Source organism: Gavialis gangeticus, unplaced genomic scaffold, assembly GCF_001723915.1.
Source record: "Gavialis gangeticus isolate Ggan-Ray unplaced genomic scaffold, GavGan_comp1, whole genome shotgun sequence".
NCBI classification, from domain to species: Eukaryota; Metazoa; Chordata; order Crocodylia; family Gavialidae; genus Gavialis; species Gavialis gangeticus.
Window position 1 is genome coordinate 116,346,196 of NW_017729031.1, and position 24,233 is coordinate 116,370,428.

A 24,233-nucleotide genomic window follows, 5' to 3' on the forward strand; every position below is an offset into this window, starting at 1 on the left:
GGTGAAGGTGATCAGCTTGTGGTCGCTGTCACCCAGCTTCCCATTGATCATTAGGTTGCCAATTAGGTCATCCCCAGTAGCCAGTACCAGGTCAAGCAGTGCTTTACCTCTCATTGGCCCATAGACTTCTTGAGTCAGGTAGAGGTCATGCACGCACGATAGGAAGCTTTACGACCACTCGGATTTTGCTGAGTGATTTACCCACAAGATGTCTGGGTAATTGAAGTCACCCATGACAACCATGGTCCTGGACCATGCAGCCTCAGCCAGTTCCCGGGCAAACTCCTGGTCAAGCTCTTGACTTTGGGTGGGAGGTCTGTAGTAGACTCCCACTGTTGTGTCCCCTGTGCCGTGTTCCCTATGGATCTTAGCCCAGAGGGTCTGCAGTCGTCCACCCTGGTCGCCAAAATCAGCTTGCAGGGACATGTAGCTTTCCTTAACATAGAGAACTACACCCCCACCCCTTTTATGTACTCGGTCTCTCCTGTACAAGGAATAGCCATTTATACCCGTGGTCCAGTCATGGGTGGAGTCCCACTAGGTCTCCATTATCCCTATGACTTCGTAATTATTTGCGTTAAGCAGGAGGATGAGTTATTCCCCAAGCTCCAGGCATTTGTATACAGGCAGACAAGTGTCCCCTTGGGGGCTCTTGCCTTGCCCACAGATTGTACCAAGGCTGGGGCAGGGGTGGGCTCCCTTAAGTGCCTTGGCCTGCTGGCTTTGAAAGGGTTTGCAATAATATATTCCCAGAATTACTGTAATGAAGAAATATTAGGAAATTAGAGTTTTCTTCTAGTCCGTTGCTATTAGCATTTTTCACAGTAGGTTAATCTGACAAATTTAATATGAAGGGACTAGAACAATATAGTTAACATTTATGTATGACACCGGTAATGCTCTGTTTTAATCTGATAATCTTGTAATATGGTTAACAGAAAAAAAATCTTCCAATAGAATGAGGAAGAGCAGTCTCCAACTTTTATTTAAAAAGGATAAGACCACGCAGAGGCCTCTTCCCACCCCCACCTCCTTTTATGTCAGTACCTTGGTATCCTTTGGAGCCCTAACAGTGTTGATGTGCTGTATGTGTGCTCTGATGATAGCCCTTCTACATATTAATGTGTAATAAATTTAATTCTTTCTTTGAGGCAAATTTACCTACCCAGTTACCCTACTGTAAATACTAAGTTGTCTCGCTATGAAAAGTAAGAGTGAGCCAAGCTTCATCAAAGTAGACTGTATATGTCAGTAGAAGTACTAAACAGTGGGCATGTCAGCATGTGCCTATAATGTGAAGCAATAAACTTCAGGGCTTATAGCTCCAGAATTTACTGCTCCTGGGTGCACCGTTTGAACATGCACTCGGAACCGCAGCACGTTGAGCGGGGTTGGGGCAGCCCTGGTTGGCAGGGTGCCCCAGGGGTCTCTTGCCAGCCCAGCTCTGCTCCCCCTGTGGCTCAACGTGCTGAGGAGGGGCTGGCTGGGGCCCAAGGGTGCTCCAGTGTAGGGCTAGCTGGCAGGCAGCCCCCTCGCTGAAGTACCATCATGCCTCAGCCAAAAAGGGAAGCACCTACATGTGTGCTGCTGCAGAGTATTTACAAGTACTGTCCTGCTGTAGAGTTGATTAGTTTACTCCAGCTTAAATACACGTACTATATGTAGATGTGCAACATATAGGTTTCATAGTTTCATAATAGTTCGGGGTCAGAAGGGACCTGAACAGATCATGTAGTCTGACCCACCACCACTGGTAGGAGTACACGCTGGGATCACACGACCCCAGACAGGTGGTTGTCCAACCTCTTTTTGAATTTACCCAAGGTAGGACTGAGAACCACTTCCCTAGGAAGTTGGTTCCAGATCCTAGTCACCCTAACAGTGAAATAGTGCCTCCCAATCTCTAATCTGAACCTATTCTCCAGCAGCTTCTGGTCATTGTTCCTCGTCACCCCAGGTGCTGCTGGGGGGAATAGGGCCCTTCCTATTTGCTGTTGATCTCCCCTAACGAGTCTGTAGGCAGCCACCAAATCCCCCCTCAGCCTCCGCTTGCTGAGGCTGAACAGGTTCAGGTCCCTCAGCCTCTCCCCTTAGGGCCTGCCCTGTTGCCCTCCAACCAAGCAGGTGGCCCTCCTCTGAACCCTCTCAAGGAAGGGTTAGATGTTCAACATTAGGTAATTAATCCACTCTGCAGTAAACATCTCGTGTAGACTCACCCAGCGTCACTATGTGTGTGAAGTCACAGCAGTCTTGAGCTGTAACATCTCATTTGGATTAATGCAGAACTTCCCATCGGTATCAGTGGGAAAGGAGGTCCTTTTAAAGTAAATGGAATGATATGGCTCTCTAAAACAAGCATGAGCTGCTGTTTTATTTTGAGGTTCTCACATGATCATATTAAATTGCTAATTGTAGTAAATTGCTAATTGTAGTAAATTGCTAATTGGGCTGTATGAGCAAAGTTATTCCTTGTGTTGTTTCCTTCATATTTTGATTTTAAAATTAACCTAGCAGCTTTTCTTGGATCAGCTAGTGATGATCCTGTCTTTACATAGCTCACTTAAGTGAACTGGAGATTTTTCAGCTGAAAGAATCAGCAAATTCTGGATATACTGATATCTTTAAGTCCATTCAAGTATTATTTGCCCAGTACAGACAGAACATGCAGAAGTAGGGACAGTGAGCTGAATCCTGTTCTACCCACTAGACTTGGAGATGTGACTTACCTGTCATTTACCATAAACTTCTGGATGAAATTCTGTAATCAGCCCCCCCAAGAGGATTTCACAATGGTGATTTCATACCTGGATGGAAGACTACTAGGTAAGGCGTTCCATCTTTCTGTCTCCTGCCATGCCTGTCTTGCACCTGCAGCTTCACACCTCTGAAGTGTTTGTTAGAATGGCATGCAGAAGGAGCTGTGCCTCTGGGGACTCTGGTTGGACAGCCTGGGCACCATTTTCATTGCCACATGTCTCTTGTCCGTGTACAGATGATCAAGGAAAACCCCTCCACCCTTGGCACCCCTGGTGCATCTTATGGAAGATGTTGAACTGCAGTACAATTATGCTTGCAAACTCACCAGGTCAGCTGTGGAGAGAACTCTAGGCCTGCTTAGAATGTCCTGGAAATGTTCATCCATCTAATGACACATTGCAGCCTGGAAAAAAAGGATTGTCACACTATGTTGTCTGCTGTACAATGTAGCTGTACAACATGGAAATCTTCTCGAGGGACTGGACACAGAGGAAGAGGGGGCAGGAGTTGACCCAGGAAAAAGAAGAGGCAGAAGGGAAGGGAAGTTTTGAATCCAAAGTATGCAGAGACATAGTTCCAGAAGCAATCAAGCAAAAGCAGAAGGTGCTGTCCCACTCAGGCAGAAATGCCGCAGAAGGCTTGCAGATACTATGTGGAGGAATAGCATTGGAGGCAGTCAGGGCCAGCCTAATCCAGGAGGTGTTTAGTTAGCCTTTGGCATAACATGCTGGTAACATTCAGAGAGAGAACTCCATCAAGTCTACTGACTCAATTTGGGCCAGTTTCAGTCACACCTGTAGTGCTGACAAAGAGGCTGCTTGTGGTCCATAGGAAGTCAGCCGGAAGCCAGTCAAATGTATCTGTAGGAATGAGTCATGGCAGGTCACACACCATTGGGAATCTGCATTCCACAATAAATGCTGAATAATGGTTTCCCTTGTTTATAATTTTCAAAAGTGGCTTTTGTTTGAAAGTGTAAGAAGTATCAAGCTGGTGTGGCTGTTTAAATCAAACACCCAAAGGAATATGTGGAAAATATGACAGACTTCAGAAATGGAATGAGGCTACCCAGTAGTGGTGAGTCTTGGACTGGAATAAGGGGTTTTCAGCATGGGTGCAGGCCCAAAAGGTGGAGGTTCATGAAGTGGGGGTCCTTATATCTCTCTCCATCTCTTCGCAGCAAGAGGATTGCTGACCTTTCTGTCCCATATGACATTTTGTAACCAACCCTGCCTCACCCTGTACTTGAGAGCTATATGCAAAGGAAATTGTTAGATTCTGATTGAAATGGAGCTTCCTGGGAGCCTCCCCTCTTAGCAGCAGCAGATTGAAATGGTTGCTTCTAAGGCCTGGTGCCACCCATAGGTAGCAGCTCCACTAAACTGCACCAATGATACCGCATTCACTATGTCATCGCCTGCACAAATGACACTGCGCACCTCTATGAGAGGGTTCATGATGCCTGTGATCTCCTGTCACAGTTTTATGATCTTCTGCATCACCACTACACTTTGCGTGATTAGGCTTTCAATGTCATGCTCTACGGCCAAATAGATACGTTCCCCAAAACCAGAGATGTGGGACAATGCAGACAAAGATTAGGGATGACAGATCTCAAAAGAGGTGCTGTCCCAACCCTAGAGGGTTCTGGATGCAGATTGAAGCACTGAGGGTGAGGAGAGGACTCCAAGGGCCTGTAGTCAGGGTAGTTGGTTGTCATATGTTGAGCTCTTCCTGTAGGGTTCTGCAGGAGGGTGAGAGCCTCAGGACTCTCCCTCCCAGGTGCTGATGGTGGCTGTGATCCAGCAGCCACAGAGCTCTCACTTACCTCTATTATGGAGGCAGGTGGGTGGGGGGGAGGATTGTGAGTGGGTGGAGTGCGGGGCTCAGCCTCCTTCAAGATGGAATCTAAATCTGTGAAGTAAACACAGTTTTTCCTCAGGTTCCTGATTTGAATCCTCCAGCAGACTGCAGCCAACTATCACTCTGTATAGATGTGCACTATTTACTGGAGAGTCCCTCGACTTCCGAGTGGACTCAGTAGTCCATCCCCGAGCTCTTAGGGAGTTGGTACATTTCCACAGCTCCCCCAAGAAGGGTTGCACTACATGGTGTGTGGAGCCTTCTCTTCCAGCTCCACCGGCTGGTAGCCATAGTCACAATAAGCTTGGAACTAGGACAAGAGCCAGGTAGAGGGCAATTTTATGTCTTTGCTCACTTCCCCATCTTTGATGTGCTCTGCGGTAAGATTGAGAGAGACCTTTGCCAAAATAGATGCTGGCTGAAATCATCTCTTAGGGTGTGTCTGCAGGGAAGTCAGAGGGGGAACTGTCCTGTGATGCTGTGTGTATAGCAGTAGCCCCCCTTGGCAGTGTTTCAGTTCTGTCTCGGCTGCTGTGCAACCAATCAAGTGGGGCTGCTGCCCTCCTAGGCAACGGTTTAATTTATTTATGATTTATCAGGTCAGTGTGGCCAGCTGGTGGCTCATGCCATAATCTGTACAGTCATATAGTCTGTCTGCTTTGGTGCTGTGGAGAGAGTGCTGACGTCTCCCATATGGGGCATAGAAAAATAGGGTTGGAAGGGACCTCTAGCAATCATCTAGTCAAGCCCCCTGCTCAAGGCAGGATTCAACTTTGGCTAAATATTGTAGACAAGTGTTTGTCAAATCTAATTCTTAAAGCTTGGGCAAATCTTATACATAACTACCAAGCAGCATTCCTGAAATACCAAAATTGCTATTTAACTTGCCACAGGTAAAGCAGGGGGAAAAGAGCACTGTCAACCTCTTCTACTGCAAGAACAAGAATGAATTTATTAAAGTACACTTGAGAGATCTAGGAAAGACAACACCTCCTGCTGCAGGGGAAGGCAAAGACCCCTCCTCACCATCCACATAAGTCTGACTATGGGGCAAAATTCCTTCTTAATCTCAAATGTGGAAATTTGTCTGACCTGAAGCAGAAGAGCAAGACCCTCTAGCCAGAAACCTCTAGGTCTCAGCAGGAGCACTGGTGTGCCTTAGTCCAAACCCCCAGTCCTGGCTGTGGCTAATACCTAATGCTTCTGAGGAGGGTGTAAAAACACCCTGACACTTGTAGCAACAAGAAAGGGAAAACATTCCTTCTTGGACCCATGTGGTGACCAGACAAGCCCAGAAGCATACAGTAATAATCATGCATTCTCTACTCTGCACTATGACTTGGTGACTGCAAACTACTCCTGTATCACACATTCTAACTGAAGAGCAAGAAATTCCCTTTTTTCTTATTCTTCCCTTTCCATAACATTATCCCAGCTCCTTTTAATCTTCTTTCATAACCAAGCCAGTTGTGGAGCTCTGTTTCATTCCCCTGCTTGCTGGGCATCATCCTCTAATTTCCATCTGCTTCTAACTGTAGAGTTTTTTCTAGTGGCCTCTGAATAAGCTGTAGGAGGTCTCTAGGGTGTTCTTGCTCTCCACAACAGCCAGTGGAGCATATGTCTTTGTGCAGCCTACAGTAGCAGCTCTACATCTTTTAGGAGCAACTTGAGAGAACCCATTCTTTTCCTTCTCCATGTAGTATGTAGGGATCTCATAGGGAATTGGCTTTTTCAAGGTGCTGACTGTCTCTGAGTTGGCTGCAGCATACATCAGCTGTGAACTGCTGCACTGTGAATCACCTAGTGGAGGCATGTAAATCACTTATTCTCTTCTATGGAAAAGACCTGGGTGAAACAGGATCCATCTCCAGAGATGCATCAGGGCATGGCCTGCAGCTACACTTTAGTCATCTAATGTGTGATTTAGCATTTTGTCCAGTAAGTTTCCAAAGGGGCTTGGTAAAACTGTCACTTCACTGTGCTAAAATCCCAGCAGACAGAGAAGCCCACACTGTTCTACAACAACCTGTTATCCACTGGCATAGACACTGGTTGCAAAGTATATCTCTTTTCCATTGTTAGGTGACTGTTTCCCTGGGGAAGAGTACCAGATGGTGCAAGGGCAAGAAAACTAGCACGCATTTTTAGCAGCAGATTATGGCCATGGAATACTTTGATTCATGAGATATATATACAGTGTTAACATGTGTACATGTTAATGGGTGTGAGCAGAAACTATCAGCCAGAGCATTCATCTTTACATCATTTTCTTCTTTGTAGGTCTTGTCCATGTTGGAGATGAATTAAGAGAAGTCAATGGGATTGCTGTGCTTCACAAGCGACCAGAAGAAATCAGTCATATTTTGGTTTGCTATTATTTTTGTTTTGAGATTTCTTTTTTTAATCAAAGGAACTTGTCAGTACAATTAGATAGATAAAATTTGGCTGTCAGTTAAGCTATATAAGAGTTGATATGAACAAAATTTGACCTTTTTGTGCATTAGTTTTTTCCATATTTACCTTTTTCAGTTTTAACGTTAAGAAAGTACCGTGAAATCTTGAAATCATTCTAAATGTGATGCATACAAAAGATTAGCTCGGACTTAGAGCTTCCCTTTCATGGTTTGTTTATGGCAAGAATAGCTGATTAAAAATATATCCCCACAATAAATGTTGAATAATGGTTTCCCTTGTTTATAATTTTCAAAAGTGGCTTTTGTTTCAAAGTGCAAGAAGTATCAAGTTGGTGTGGCTGTTTAAATCAAACACCCAAAGGAATATGTGGAAAATGACAGACTTCAGAAAGAAACATTATATTAAATGTTATCTTTGCAAAAGCGAATATTTTACTAAAATTCTACAGAAAGTTCTACTGTTCTGTCAGTTACACCTGATTTGAAAGCTAGATGTAATTGTTAATGTGAAATCAGGGATTTCCAGTGCAAACCTTAGTACTCTCTTAGTTAGGAAGTTCCTATATATTCTTTCAGAAGAACAAATATACTATTCAGGCTTCTTGGGCCATAATAGGAACCCCCATATGAGTACTAATAGCTCTGCTCGAGGTGAAGTGCATTTCTCTCATATAAAAGAAATAAGGGATTTACCAGGTCCAAATAAGTAGAATCTGAATAGTTTGCAGCATTCCTTTGCACTTTTTCTATTAAAAGAAATATTTATCATTTTTTCAGGCTCAGTCTCAGGGATCAATAACACTAAAAATAATTCCAGCCATCAAAGAAGAAGATCGTTTAAAGGACAGCAAGGTATGCAACTCCAAGAAATAATGAAATCTATTTTTTACAAATATAGGGCACATTTCTGTAGTATTTGTGAATGCAAAACTTGCTGATTTAATTGGGATGTCCAGCTTACAGACTATAATCTGTTACAGATCCATTGAAATATTTTGTTTTCATTTACGTTAAAGAAACCTTTCAAAGCTAACTTTGAATCCTGTAACATTGCAAATAGTTTATGCATTTTTGCAATCCTACCATTGTTGCCATCTCATACTCTCTCTTCTTAATTTTCTGTATCCAGTTCTCATATTTTGTCCTTATTTTGACTGTAAACTATTTTCAATTAGGATAATCTCTTATTGATATTTGTGCAATGCACAGCACTCCATGGCCCTGGTCCTTCTTTGAACCTCAGGAAGCTACTATAATACAAATACTTAATTTCCCCAATTTCAGGGGTGTAGGTTGTAGCCATGTTGGTCTAAGGACATAGGCAGACAATGCCTTAATTTCCTGCTTTAATTTCCCCAAGTGCTTTGAAACCAAGGGTATCATTCTGTTTCCTTCCTGGTCATTTAAGTGTCCATATTTGGCCCTCTAAGTACTAAAAATGGCATTTACAGGGTAGAATTGTACTTCTGAATGTGTAGCTCTATACACATGGACAATTGTGTAGTTATTCAGATTGGGTGTGTGTAGTAGTAACCAAGGCCGTGTATGTGCCCCTTTTTGCTGTGTAGTAGCCTTAGCTGCTTGAAAATGGAGTCAGTCAGAACTTGTGACTATCAGACTTATGGTCAGGAACAGAAAGGGTGTATCTTTCTCTATCTTTGTCCCCATGGCTCCATTGGTTAGGCCACTCACCTGGAAAACTCTAGGTCCTGGTTTCTAGACCCCCTATTCTCCCAGAGGGAGTTTGAACCTAGGTATCTATGACTTCCCAGCATAGAATTGTGAACATTCTGCCACAGGTCAGCTATTGTCCTGTCTCTGGTGCTCCTTTTAAAGCTTGAGCTACTAATATAGCCCTTGGGGGGAGAGGGTGGGGAGGAGAGAGAGTATGGAGAGCATTGTAGGGAGTAGTTTTTGCCTCACTTGGAAAAGGGATTCAGGCTAGAATCCAGGGCTCTTCCCTTCTAAGCCAGCAGCCACCTCGCTGAACCACACACCCTCTTGCTTGCTTCTTTCCTCTTGCTCCACTTATCTCCTTCTTGTGGCTACCCAGGGGGCAGCTTCAATAGAGTACCAGAGAAAGTACTGGGTAATGGACCCCCAAACGACTTTTGCGTGATGGGGGGAGGCCTAGAACAGAGGGTCTCCAATTTTCCAGGGGAGAGGCCTAGCCACTGAGCTATTGGGAGAAAAACTCAGAGAGCTTTCTCATTTTGTTGCCAGTACATATGCCCAGTCTGTGTGCAAACTTAGATGTCCATGTGCATGGGGCTATGCAGTCAGGAATAGAATTCCAATCTGTGTGTAACTGCCAGTTTTGCCACATAAACTACCATGTACATCAGTGGTCAGGAACCTGTGGCCCACAGGCCCCCATGAAGAGGTTGGATTTGGCTCAGGAAGGCCTGACTGAGCACATAGCTGCATTGTGCTGTTTGTCCTCTCTGCAGTGCTGCCCTCTGCAGCCGTCCGTGATTCTCTCTTGTGCTTGCCTGACCTCATTACAGTTTTCCTGTCCCCATTGCCACTGGGGACAGGGATCAGCAGTGTGAGTAACCACTAGAGATGCACCTGTAGAGGTTGTTGGGGCCAATACCAGTAGCCAGTTTTTAAGGAGGCATATCAGCCGATACCAATCCGATCTCTGACACCAGCCAGGCAGCTTGGAGAGCTGCATGCAGTTGGTAAATCTGTTGTGGTGGAAGGGGAGCGGGAAGGGAAGGGGAACAGGGCAGGGGGGGCACAGATCAAGGTCCCCTGCAGTGAGGAAAGAGTGGGGCTGGGGCAAGCATGGCCCAGCTGGGTGGTGGGGCAGGGCTTGGGACAGAGCCAAGGGAGGGAGCTGCCGCTTGTCTGGGGTGTCTGGAGGGGGGCGGCTCCCGCTGCTGCACTCCGCTTGTCTGGGAGGGCATGGGGGGTATGCGCCCAGATTGGGGTGGGGCTGGGGCTGGGAGAGCTCTTCCTGACCCACCCTGCACAGATCTGAGGGCATATCTGGGGGCACAGGCTCCCCTCCCTCCCATGGCCTCTTGGATGAGTGGCAGGAGCAATAGCAGGAGCCACTGGACAAGCAGTGTGCAGCAGTGGGAGCTGCCCTTCTATGTCCCCTGGACAAGCCGTGGCTCCATCCTGTGCCCTGCCCCCCACCACTGTGCCCCAGCTGGGCAGCGCTTGCCCCAGCCCCTGCCCCAGCTCTACTCTTTCATCACCACGGGGGCGTTGATTTGCCCCATCACACCCCTTCCCTCCCCTCTCCCTTTCCTCCACAACAGACTTACCAGCTGTACACACCTCTCCAAGCTGCAGGGCTGTGGTCCTCACTACCAACGTGCTGCGGTGCAACTGCACACATGCACTGGCCATTTATCAGCAAAATTATCGGCCATTTCATGCCAATTTCTGATACAAACAATTTTCTTTATATTGGTGTTGATCTGATATTGGACCAATGTATTGGTGCACCTGTAGAAACCACTGGTGGCTTGGGCACTCCGAGGATGGGATGCAGATTTGGGGCCCATGGCAAGAGGCCGGTTCTCAAACTCTGGCCCAGAGCAGTAAGGTTGCTTACTCCTGATATAGATGACCAAGTCTAGACATTTAAAAGAACAGGAAAGAATAGAATTCCACCTCAGATGTCTTCTGCATTATAAAATGGGCAAATGTAGCTTGATATTTCTTCACATATACATATAAAGCTGCATTTAATACATTCAGTATATGACAATTGGTAGGGATTGCATCTTTTATAGGTGGGGCATGATAACTATGGAAATATCATTTGAAAGATGGTTTTAAAATTCTAAACAGAACTAGAAGCAAGAAGTATATTGTTTTTTCTTTAAGGTCTTTATGCGGGCACTCTTCTGCTATAATCCAAAAGACGACAAAGCCATTCCCTGTCAAGAGGCAGGATTGCCATTTAAGAGGAGACACATCTTAGAAGTTGTGAGCCAGGATGACCCAACATGGTGGCAGGCAAAGCGTGTTGGTGATACCAACCTCAGAGCAGGATTGATCCCTTCAAAACAATTTCAAGAAAGGTTTGTCAATAAAAGTTACAGGATGATATTTTTATTAATCATAAGCATAATGTTAATAATCTTTATGCTTCTTTTATTATCTCAACTCATTAGTCACTTATCTGTGGTCTTCTGACAACTTTGTTTGGAATAATGATCCCTAATTTCATAAGGGAAACTTGAGAAAAGCCAGACTGGATCAGACCTACTAGATGTCTCAGAGAAGTCCGAAAATCCTGGATGCAGACAGATTACATTTTGTGCATGATCTGGTCCCTGAAAGTGCTCTACAGTTGTGACATAACACATGTGCACGACTGCAGAGCCCTTTTAAAATGGCATGAAAAGTTAACCTTCATTGAATCAGCTATCAGCTGAAGGTGCTCTAGAGCAGAGCCCCTTAGGGAACTTCTATACTGTTTCCCTGCAAGGATTAAGTGTGGGCTATTCCACCTGCATGCTATGCCTTGGGTGTGCCATAGGGAGCAAGATAGTCTCCTCTCTTTGTAGCAGGGGAGGGAGGAGGAGATCACATGTGTATGTGGGGGAGGAACCCTACTGCTTCTCTGCGTACCCAGAGACCAGTCATGTGGGTGGGTGGCTCAGGGTATATGTCTCCCCCATTGGCTGATGCCATCAGCCACTGGGGACACTTTTCTTGTGGAGAGGGAGAACCCAGTCAGGATTCTCCCACCCCCAGTTGCTGTGCTGCTACTCCTTTGCCTACTCAGAAACAGCTGGCTCTCTTTAGAACTGTCCCCCCACTGCCAAGGAAAGTGTCCCCAGTGCCTGATAGTACCGGTGGAGGTGAGGCACACACAGTAATATGAATGAATCAATATACAACAGAGCCCCCACATTGCAATGAATGAATGCTGAGTCGCTGTCCCAGCTACCTGTCTCTGGGGAGGTGGGGGAGCAGCAGTTCAGCATTTGGGGGTTGGGGGCCCCTGGCTGGGACCCTCCTCTAAGGAAAGTGTACCTGATGTCCAGTGGTACAGGCGGGGGCAGGGGCACAGTCTCCCTCCTCCCCTATGGGGGCAATGAATACTGGCTTGCTCCCCCATCCAGCTTTCTCTGGGTGGGCGGGGGGGCGAACCCAGGGGCACTGCCTGCTATTGCCTAGCAGCTCAGTGATTGGGAGTGTGGTGGGGAGGAGGGGAGAAGGAGCATTGGCTTGCTTCCACAGCAGGCTGCAGTGCCTCCTGTCTCCTGGCCTCCTCCAACATGTGGGGGTGACTACCAAGGGGTCAGTGCATGGAGGCACAAAGGCCCCACCATCAAATGCAGAACGTCTGTTACTTTCAATGACACGGTAATTTTGAGCTCTTTGTGTAAAGTGCAAAAAGTTACAGCATGATTGAGGTGACTTTTCATAACTTCTGTAAGCGTCCCCCATCATGAACAGTTATGCAGTAAGCTTCTTGATTTTCATTAGACAATTAGGCCTGAAGCACAATGGCTGATACACTACTTAAAAACAAGTATATAAGGAGAAATTAGTTATGTATCCCTTGAGGCTTCCTGAATTCTGGACTTTAAAGATACTATGGTAGTAGTGCTTTTAAGGTCGGTTATATATAGGATAAACAAAGCATTGCTCTGTATTCTAAATTTAAACATTAGAAATATTTTCAGCAGGAAGAATTATTCACAAAATGTATTATAAAACAGATCTCCTATGAGAGTTCTTTATTTGAACTTTTAACCTCAAAATCTTCTTTGTTTTCATATTGCAGACTTTCATGCCACCTGAAGTTGTGGCATAGCATAACCACTGCCTACTGCTGTTGTCTTTCAAAATAAGCAGAGACAGTTTGCTGCAGTAGTCTGAAGTTAAGCAGAAGGCAGAGGAGATTTGCACCTTATAGACTAACCAAAATAGGTATATATCCATTTTGGTGAGAGAGAGAGAGAGAGAGAGAGAGAGAGAGAGAGAGAGAGTGTGTGTGTAGATAATTAGGGGTCTACCAAACTTGAGGCAGTTGCCGGTTGATTTTGTGGGTCTCCCCACACTTCTGATTGGCTAAGGGGCCCCAGTAGTTCCACCCCTCCCTACAGATTGCCAGATGGCCCCAAACCACTGCTTAGATTTTAACGCATCAATGAATGCCAATGAAGACCATGGAGACCATTAATTGATGCATTACTAAACAATCTAAATGGTCGTTAATGGCTTCCATGAGCTTAATCAGGGAATTAAGCCAATGGAAGCTATTATTTGATGTGTTATTAAGCAATGGAAGCATTTAATTAAGGTCTATAATGAAATACCTTATTAAAATAAAAAGCTATGCACACCATGAATTGCAAGTAACACTAGCTGTATACACTTTAGTAAGTAATACCAACTATATACACTTTAATAAAGGGCATTTTAAAAAGGAGTTTACTGAAACTAAATGCTAATCTTGAGACAAGCAGTTCATGCTAGATATTAAATGTGAGCATGCTGTACCCAGCCACAGTAGCTACAGACATTCTCTGTCTCTGTGGGATGAACGCTTGTCCATACACTGAGATGGTACACTCAGCGTTCACCAAGTTTGTTGGAACTGTGAGGCAGTATCTTGCCTGGGTACAGAGATGTGGAAACCAGTCATAGACAGAGTCCCACAACACAGGCCTGGGCCCAGGCACAGGCACCATTCTTTGATGAAGTTCATGTAAGCATCTTGCTTGTTGTCATGCTCTTTCCCCTGTCCCAGGATTCCTTTCAGTAGCTGAGGGTTACAACTCAGAATAGGGACCTGGTTGGGGTCCAAGATTCTAATAGCACTAAGGAAGGGAGCAGCTAGTTGTCTGAACCATGGTGGTAGTGACAGATCATACCTGTACTACTGGTTTGGTTTCACAGCTATTGCCTGGAACAAGTCCCTTCTGCACTTGTTTTCATGAGGACAGCTTGACAGTTCTTGCAATGCCTTGTCTTCGAGCCAGCTTAAGAAATCCATCAGCTTGTTGCATGTGTGGTGGAGCACAGCATACCAGCCTTCAAACCACATCAGGAAATCCAGGAACCAGGTGGCATTGTCAGCTACAAACATCACTTGATCTTGAGTGTTGCCTTGCCCTGAGAAATCATGAAGCTTCGGTATGCACTGTGTGCTGGGTGTAATTTCCAGTTCCTCGCTCGCAAACTTCTGGTAGTGCTGCGTATACCTGGTGTGGTAAACTAAGAATTACCTTCACAATGGGTTGGGGCACGGTAGAAAATTTGAAAGATGTGAGGTGGTCTGGCTCAATTTGAAAGACAGGCAGGTCTTTCTCTGTCCAGATCCTTGGTACAAATAAAATGTGCAGCACATAGTTATCTTGAGCGTTGGTGGCTTCATCGGCCACACTGGAGAACGAGTTGTATTCTCCCAACGCAGCCTTTATGGACTATACATGCAAAGCAATCACTGGAGGGAGATAGTCTTGGCAAAGCTTGTTGGCACACAGAAAACTGCCAACATTTGACATGTTTTGGTTAAGGTGGTCCCTTAACTTTGGGTGATCAAGTTTCTCCAGCACGATGTTTGCTGCCATGAAAGCCTCCACAACAGAAAGTGCCACCTCTCACCTCACCAAGCTGCTTTCTGTGGTCCTTTTAAACAAGGAGGACATGGTCGCTAGCTTCTTGCTCTGACCTTCAGCCTCTGCAACAGCCTTCCCCTTCATGTGTGCCTTGGACTCAAAGGGCGTTTCCACATGTGCTCTGGGAGTGCTGGTGAGGGGGAGTGGGGAGCTTTAATTAGAGTGGCTCTGAGATCCGCTTTAAATAAGGTTCCTGCAGCATCTCATGTATCAGCGTCCCCACACTTCAAAATGGAATTGGGGGCACTTTAAAGCTTGTCAAACGAGCTTTAGTTAAAGCACCTCCATCGCCATTTTGAAGCTCAGGGGTGCTGCTACGTGAGACACGGAGGCTGGCTGAAGCATGCTAATTAGTACACTCCAGGAGACTCAATTGAGAGCCGATTTATGCTGGTTTTCCTGAATGTATTTGGAGTTACGTTGCAGGAGGTACAGAAGAGTCAGCCTCCATCTGAGTGTTAGGTCCCTGCAGGATACTGTCTTGGATGGTTCAGAGCTGAAACATATTTGGCCATTCTGGAAGAGTGTTCATCATCCCTGCTCTTCCTCAGGCAGGAGTATACATGTTGCAGTAGCATGCTGTGGGTGCTTTAAAAGCCAGTGCCAAAACCCTCCCACTTCCCAGACTGGTTGCTGGACTGAGCCTAAATCAGGGGCTCAGCCTCTGATTTGCTCCCTCTTCTCCTCTCTGCCCCCGTGTGTGTGTGTGTGTGTGTGTAATAGACTTTGATTAGTCTGTAAGGTTAAGATCTACTCTGCCCTCTACTTTACTTTTCAAAATGAGGACATATTGCTTTGGGTTAAGAAATTGCAATAACTAGTATGCATATGATGAAAACCTGGTATTTACGAAGCAAGACAGAATAGCTATGGAAGGTATAGGAAAATAGTATGGCCCTGTACTTAAGCAGAGACTTGGGGAGATGAGTCCTGGATTACATTACCTGTTTTTCTTTTGACTGCTCATGTGAAACTGGGAGAATCATTCCATCTTTCTGTGCTTCGCTTTCTAACTTGACAATGGAGAGACTGACCTTTCTTTAGACTTACGACAGATAATTTTAAGCAAGTTGAAACACTGTGGTTCCAATGTCATATTGGGGGAAAAATGCTGTTCCATTTTGTTATATTGTATTTGTCAGGTTACACATCACATTCTCCAGTGTTGTGTGAACGGAAGACTTGATTATGTATGCAGCAGAGATATCTGATATTTAGGAGTGGATTTACTTTTTGGTCCTTGGTGACATTGCATGATTTAGATTCTGAATCCTTGTGTCCTCTATTTTGGAAATGTCCTAGAGCCAGGGCCTCTGTCCCTCACACAGCTCCAATTACACAGATATGCCACCCTTTTCCTAAGTGTGTGTAGGTTATGAGATATTTTTATGCTGACTAAATGCTCTTTTTAATACTATTTTTTACCACTTAGTTTGGAAATACCCAAAATGTTTTGAGGTGAAACATAGCAAAAAAACTGTCAGTCCAGTGGGATAATTTTATAAATAGAAAATACATAAATTTGCTATACCACTGAGTACAAGAATGAGCTACAGCAGCCTATAGTTCATAATTCAAATATCTAATATGTAGAGGACATCAGCCCAAGGGAATAAGTCTGAGAACATGAAAAATAAAATGACCCAGATCTGCTTTTGGCATTATGACAAGCTAGGATGCTGCCAAGAAACATGATTGATGGAGAAAGTGAAATATTGTCCAGAATTTTCCAGAATACTGGAGAGAACATTTTGAATATCTGGAATTATTTTCCCAAGAACAAAAGAAAAGAACAAATATTAAACAGAAGGTAATATGAAAACTAGTAATATTACTAATATCGGGGCAGCTTGAAAGTTGAGAACAAGCTCATCCTACCTTGAATTTCACTTTTTTAAAGAACTAGAGAAAAGATCTTAACTATGGATTGGATCTATTTGCTTTTGAGTAGCCAACTTCTTGTTAAATTGTGGGTTCTCAGTATGACTTAAAATCATTGAAAGTATATATGTTTGGTTTCTGCCTTGTGTTGAAAATCATTTTATTTTTCTTAAAGATGTTCTCTTACATGTCTAGAGTACAGCAACAGCAAACCTGGAAGGGGGTTATTTTATTTTTATATCAAAATATCCATAGAGGTTATTTGAATTGGTAGCATTTACTTGCAAATAGCAGGGGGGGTGGGGGTGGGATTGAATTAAGGAAGATAAGGAAGATTAAGGAATATATTCTCCATATTCTCCCTGGATGGCCATGGCAGTGTGAAAGCAAGGCCATTCCCATTACATTTCAGAGGGAAATGTAGTATCAGAAGGAATCCATTCTCAAGAGACAAACACCTGGATGCAATCTCATCCACAGATTTATATTTTTTCACCCTTGAATGGAATGTGTCTTTATGTCACTGGAATAACTTGACAGCTGAGAAAATTGGTTTAGCAGCCTATAAGATCTGAGAGTATGTTAATATTTTTAAATTTCTTAGATATAATTGTAAATCAGGGATATCACCACACCTGACAGACAGATGTATATCTAGGGGAAGGAAGTCATCTAAGTAATGTACATACACTCCCTGAGAACTAAATAGGAAAAAAAGTATACAAGGCAGTAGTTAGTAACTTTTTCAGACTGTGGACCAGAATGACTCAGCTTGGGTCAGAGGTGGGCAAGTAGACACTAGGACTCCGTTGCTGATGCCATTGCTTCCCCAAGCAGGGGGAGGTGGTTACTGATGCTGCTTCTCGCTCCTGCAGCTCAGGAGAAGCACCCGCTGCCAAAGGCCCACATCCACAGGCCAGATCCACTGTCTCCAGGGGCTGAATCTGGTCTGTGGGCTAGAGGTTGCCAACTCCTGATATAGGGCAGCAGGGTCAACGTTTTTGGCAGGCATGCTACAAATTAGCCCCACACCTTCCTCGAGTGCCAGTCTGATCTTTTTTCCCTTACCTGATCTGCTGCTTAGCTTTCCGCTTCCTGACTTGTGCTCCCTGCCTGACCTGACACTCTGCTTTCTGTTCCCTGACACATTGCAGCGTGTCCCCTCCCCAATCTGCTATTTGCCACACACACAGGCTGTCCCTGCCACTTATGGTACGTGTGCTGCAGGTTGGCCACCTCTGATATAAGATGCCTTGGGACAAGGTTCTTTTAGCAAGCCCTAGCCTTAGTGGCTGCTCGCAGACATTAAAAAAACCCACACACGTTTTACCAGAAGAAGTAGTGCGTTCCTTCGACCCGCATCTGCAGCACTGTATAGATCAGGCACTTCAGCGGGGCTTTTTGGCTATTTTATCTAGTAGCTGATTCAGTGCCAAAAAAAGCCTCGCTAAAACACCCAATCTATATAGAGGTTGGTTAAGCCGGATCCAATTCATGTGCTGCCTCTTCTGGGCATGTGCTGGGCTTGGCATGGGAGTGCACAGAGTTTAAAGTAAAGTGCCAGTTTTGGGGTTTTTTTTAACGTCTGCAAGCAGCCAATTGATGTAGTCCCCCAGCTGGAAAAAGTGCCAGTGCTGCTAAGACTAAAGTGTATAGAAGCTGCTGCAGAGAAATGCCACAGCTGGTGAAGATGGAACAAAGAGAAACAAACCAAAGCTCCTCTGCTGTTCCTGAGAAGGGGGATGTGGCTTTCAATTTTAATTCTCAGGAAAGCTCTGCTCAGGAAAGTGAAACCAGGGCTACCTGCCCAAGTTATGACTTTTTAGAGGGACTAAATCACTGCAGCAGCAGAGCATAGTAAAGAACTCCCTCTTGTTCCAGTATTCAGAGAGATTTTGAAGAATCTCTGTGACAGACAAGGATACAAAATACAAAGATAAAAAAGCAACTTCAACCCTTGCTACATTCTCCTCACTGAGTGCATCTATATGTTCATTAATATGCCATAATTACAGTGCATTAGGTTTAGTACCTGTAATTACAGGTACTAATTTAATGTGCTGTAATCAGCTTGTGCATTAATGCAGACGAACAGTTTTTTATGTGAAACAAATGTGTACTAGATTAATTATGCTGCACATTAGTGCATTGGTGCGCTGGTTTTGCCAGCTTTGCTAATGCGCAGTAGAATTACTCTGCTGTGAAGTTAACATCTCGTGTAGTAGCCACTGATGAATGTTTCCACAATATATTAAGGCAAAGTGTGTCTTAAACATGAGATCTGGAAATGAAATGGGGTGTGGGAGAGCCTGTCATGATTTCAAAAATGATTTTTCATTATTTTTTGCGCAAGTTAAAACTAAGGAAAGGATCATATTTTACCATAAGCTAAAACATTACTTTTATGGGTCATGTAAGCTCCAGATTCCTCTAAAGGACACATTTGGTGATAAAACACAAAAATAAATTGGTCTCATTTTCTAGAAAGTAATGCTGGGGCCAATTGCCAGGCATTGGGACTACTTAGAGTACTGGAATTCCACTAGTCTTCACCATTCAGGCCAAAACTGGCCTGAACCCCTGATCCCACAAAGTAGCTCTCCTTTTGGACATATGATGCAGGGGCTGAAGGGAACTGTGCTTAATAGTTACCATCCCATGTTTCTCCTCTCTAACAGGTGTTGCTGACTAAATCATAATATGCTGTATGACCACAGCTTAATGCCTGAGAGGACTTGGGGAGATCACTTCCCAGTGCTTCAAAGATGTGGGGTCAGGAGAGGAAGGGGGGTGTCCACACTCTTAACCCCTGACTTTTAGTGCCCTGAAGTACATGTACAGATAGAGAGGTTAATGCCAGGTTTTGTAAAAAGTGAATTTCTGGACTTGAGGTGTTTGCATGTAATTGTAACTTACTTGGCCTGCCAGGGTTTCCAAAGAACTGGGTTCAGCTGTTAGGAGAGACTCACTGATTATCAAAGTTCTTTTTTTAATTAGAAAGGTTTGGCATATTTCCTGCCATCATCTCATTAGTGAACACATGCTGAAGATGTGAATGTAGAAGCCTGGCTGTCAAGCCATATTTCAAAGCAGGCAAATTGCATGGAAAAACCTATATTTTATCAGTTACAGTCCTCTGTTCACTGTGTGAACTCACTGTTCATAAATATCAGGGAAGTCAAGCTGGTATTTTTCTAATTTATCAAGATAACTTCTTAGAACATTGACACTCTTGGGAAAGTCTCAGTTTCAAGAGCTAATAACCCCATTCTTAGTAATAAAAATAAAAATGTGGGGGGTCTATTTTTGCACAGCTTTGACTACTCTGCATTTGTGTGGATGTGTGCAAGAGTTAAAAGAGGTCAGCACTTTCCCCACCTGTTATTAATTATCATGCAAATACCTAGGCATTCTGTTACAGCCTCAGTGATCTATAGAGTTATAAACTAAGTGGTTTATAACTCCATGTACAAAATTGAAAGTTTCAAGTTGCTTTAAGCTGTGCAATACCATTACTTTAGAATATTTAACTCATTCAATGGCTCTCACACTTAATCCCGTACAAGTTGAATATTTCCAGACAGAGCAGATATATTTTTTAATCTTATGAACTAAGCAGCTCTTCAAACTGATCTGGCAGGAACTAGGTAACACCTTAATATTACATATTTACAAATTATGTATTTTTGACCAGATTTTGTTTTTTTTCATGTTTGGATACTATTGCAGCGGGCTTGGAGAATGTGAAAGAGCAGGTTTTTTGCGTATCTTGCATAAAAATGATAATGGAAATGGGGCATTTGGTAACTTTTTTATTTTACCTTTGGTAAAATGTTGAGGGGAGGACAGCAGAAACCCAAACAAACGTACTTTGGAAGTGGGCGTACTTTTCATTGTATCTGTATGTCTTTTAGTCTTTCTCTGGTGTTCATGTTTTGGCAGGTCCTTTTTCACCTTGTACTAGCAACAGCAATCTGAAATCATTACATTTAGCATTTTTAAAAGTGCAGCTAAACCAAAGAATTTATTACTTCTTGCAAAATGTTGCAAGAAAAAAATCTTATTATTCTTCATTTTCTATGCCATCCCATGTATAAATTGTCTATAATTAAAATGCTCTGTGCATGTCGCTCATCTGTAACTATTAAATATTTAGGCGATTGACTTACAGAAGAACTATGGGCACCCTGCAAAACCCTAGAACTGTGAAGAAGCCATTATGTAAGTTTCAACAGTTCTTTAGTTTTTTAGTGACCTCACTGGTATCAACTTTACAGTGCACATATGTTATTTTTAGTCATGCTGTGCTTAAATATTTTTGTGCATAAACTATTTGCTTGCAAACAAGTTGCCATGTGGGAGGATTTGGGTTTGAGTCCTATCCAGTGTTGTCAGTCCCCAGCAACCAAAAAACATGATGCTCCTCTCCCCCCTCCCCAACCTTACCAATCTTGCAGTATTAAACAATATTTTTTAGGCTTTTTATTTGACATTTGAGGTTCATTTTTTCTACCTTCTCTATGCAAGCACAAAGGCTGGAAATACAATTATATGTCAAATAAAAAAATCTCCATGAAAGTCTCTGATGCCTGTGTGATTCCATGTTCTGGGGCTTTAAGAAGGTTTCCCAAATATCCCAAGATTTACAGTAAATATCAAAAGAGTTGTTAATAGTGCCTGGACTTCTGCATGTCAGGATACAGGGAGAATTCAACATTTTTGTCTTGTTCCTCAGTCCAGCGATTCTTAGCCTGGGGGGTGCCTTGAGATCCTTCAGGGGTATTGCGGAGTGCCTTGCAATGTTAGCACTGTTAGTTGTTTAAAAATGATTCATAAGATAAACCCAGAAATTTCAATTAGGAATCCATAGTGTTAAAACCATCCTGACCTGCTGTGGTCTTTCTGAGTTCTTTGCAACAGAAAAATTGCTGTATTATTTTTATGTAGTCAATAATCAAATGAAAACAAAGAGCTGGAATTTCTCAAGGGGTGCCTTGAGTCCAGCGAGACCTGCCTTGTGTCTAAAAAAGGTTGAGAACCACTGCTTTAGCCTGTCTTAAGAAAATGAGAGTTTGGAAGGAAATATCCATTGGTATTTTCTGTATTGCAACTGTGGCTAATGCTTGGGGTAAGGAAGTTGGCAAATAAAAGAACCTTAAAGAAGAAAATGATAGCACATTCTATGATGAAAGGCAGGATGGAGGTCCTTTATTACCCTGTAGTGCAGTAATTGTCAACCTTTTTAGATTCAGGGCATCCCTCCGTAATTTGAATTTGGTGGCACCCTGGTTAAGAACTACTTCATCTTACCTCAGTGCTTCTTAACTCAGATGATGTTGTTGCTGCTGTCACCAGGGCCAGGTAGAACTACCCCATGCATCTTGTGCATAGTCCTTCTTGATTTAGCTGCAGCTAGAGTGCATGCTCCTACCTGCATTAGGGTTATCTGATATGCCTAAAGCACCCAGTCCTGCTGCAGCCCTTCTCTGTCCAGGCCCTAATCTCTCCCACTTCTCTTGGAAACAGATGCCTGTGGGACAGTTCCCTCTGTCGCGTGCCTCTATTTCTGGGAGGTCAGACCAGGAAGGGCTGTGGCAAGACTGATTGCTCCTGCCTGCTTTAGATTTACCAGATAGATAGCCCCAATGCAGATAGGAGCATGCACTCATACTCTAGCCCTTCCCAATCTGGCGGTGCACATATGCCTGGGGTGCTTCCGCCTGGCCACCACAGCAGTAGCCACACTGTGGCACCCTTACAGGTTTTTGCTGTACCCGAGTGGCGAACCACTGCTTTAGTATACGTGATCAAATGCTGCCTTGGATGCTTCTATGCAGTTCCTCAAAGTTAGGGGTAGACACATGCACAAGTGAGGCAGACTGTCCCAATATTTCCACCTTGTTGTAAAATGTAAAATGTTACCATGCACGGAGAGAGTTGGAAGTTGTTCATTCCCAATGTTGTAATCATTTATACCTGGGAAATCAGACACAAGATGATATAAATCTTCTGCTTTCTTTAAGCTACAAAAAGGAAGGAGTATGCACAAAACCAGTTATCTGACAGAACTATAAATTAATAAGTGTTTGCAAATTGGCTTCCATTGCACTGAATATTAGAATGCATATTATGAAGACTGCTTCCTGCTGTTTTAATTAGACACTCACAAGGTAGTCAATTAATCAGAGCTGCTAGATTAATACACATTTTGGCAAAGGTCCCTTGTCTGTTGGTGAGATATTAAGGGAAGATGCATTACTTCATAGATTTCCGTAGCATAATTTTAATAGCTAGTTATATAATCAAGAAGCTCTTTCTCTTCTTCCCACTGTGATGTCACTCATTTGTCTGCCCATCTTTTTAATGGTGTCAAACTCTATCTTTTATGCTAACTGCAGATGATCAGTCTTCTGAAAAAGGTAGGTACGCTGCCTGTCCATGTATAAATAAGAAATACCTTTCCTAATTATACAGGAACACCCAAAGCAAAGGTTAATAACAAATACAAATTGTTCCTATAGCAGTTTTTCTGAATTTATTAAACTACTTTCACTGAAATTATAAGGTACCTATATAAATAATGAGCCTCCATCTCACTCCAAATCTAGAATAAGTGGTTTGAGTTACCTACTATGGACTAGTTCCTGTGCTAATTTACACCTGTTAAGGTCTGTAGTACTAAACAAGGTTTATAATTGAATGTTATGTTTGGTGTTATTGAAAGGAGAGAACTGTTGGTTGGACAGCTTCTGAAACACCAATCCTGTTTACTTTGCTATCAGTTTGGACTGTGTTTTACTATGTTATTTTCATGCTAATCAGATTAAGTTTGTGCTACTTACAAAATTATGTTTGCAAGACTCCTTGTATCTTTTTAAATAGCAGGTGTTTTCTTAATGAATTTGGTTATGCCTCCTGATTATTCCTTCATATTGAACATGGTCCTCTAGTGAAAAAAAAAGTTGTTGAAAGTGAATTCCAGCAACTTTGCTCAAAGTAAAAATCACCTTCTAACATTAGATGGCATGACTTGGCCTTCCTAGGAAGTGACGAGGAACAGCTATTCAATAATGGCAAAAGAAAAAAAAAATGCCTCTGATCCCATCCATGCTTATTATACCTATAAAATAACTACAAATATATTCTGTTATAGCAGGCATAGTATTTCACTGTTACATGCCTGTAGTGAAGGAAGAAGAGGCTCTATTAATATTAATGGATAATGCAGTATCTGGGATAGAAGACAGGTATTATTTTGGACAGGCACTTTTGCAGTTTAAGAGCTTGATCCTGCAAATACTTATGTCAGTGCTTAAATTTTAGTTTTACAGATTTGCTTATTTTTTAAACGCATGTAAACTTTTGTAAGTTTTGCTGGTATGGGCCCCTGAATTATAAGCAGCTAACCAGGTATATTTCAGCAAATAGAATAATTTCTATAGCAAGTGTGGCGGGTGCAGAGATCCCACCTCAGGAACACAGCTGGGTATTCATATCCCTCCGCTGTTTCCACCACGTGAGGTGGGCCAGTAGGGGGTGCTCCTGCGTCGAGCCGCCCACCTCCCTGCGCCCGACCACCTTCCAGGCTCCGAATGCCTCCCTAGGGGCACCTGATGTCCGGCCGACCCCTCGCCCGGAGCACACTCGCTAGTCTGGGGGTAACATGCCGCCACCACCCCAAGAATGGACTGTTTTGCGGCCCTGTGTCCTTGGGGTA

General features: G+C 43.6%; 1 protein-coding gene across 2 annotated transcripts in view; it reads left to right on the top strand.

Annotated features, from left to right (window-relative positions):
- The window catches only part of MPP3 (membrane palmitoylated protein 3), a 122,128-nt gene that overhangs the window by 32,958 nt on the left and 64,937 nt on the right, over positions 1–24,233 (top strand). For both annotated transcript variants that reach the window (XM_019523634.1, XM_019523635.1), the window contains exons 7-11: positions 6,901–6,986; positions 7,812–7,886; positions 10,881–11,077; positions 20,673–20,737; positions 22,915–22,935. In XM_019523634.1, coding sequence (XP_019379179.1) covers positions 6,901–6,986; positions 7,812–7,886; positions 10,881–11,077; positions 20,673–20,737; positions 22,915–22,935 — 444 coding nt within the window. The remainder of the gene's footprint in view (positions 1–6,900; positions 6,987–7,811; positions 7,887–10,880; positions 11,078–20,672; positions 20,738–22,914; positions 22,936–24,233) is intronic.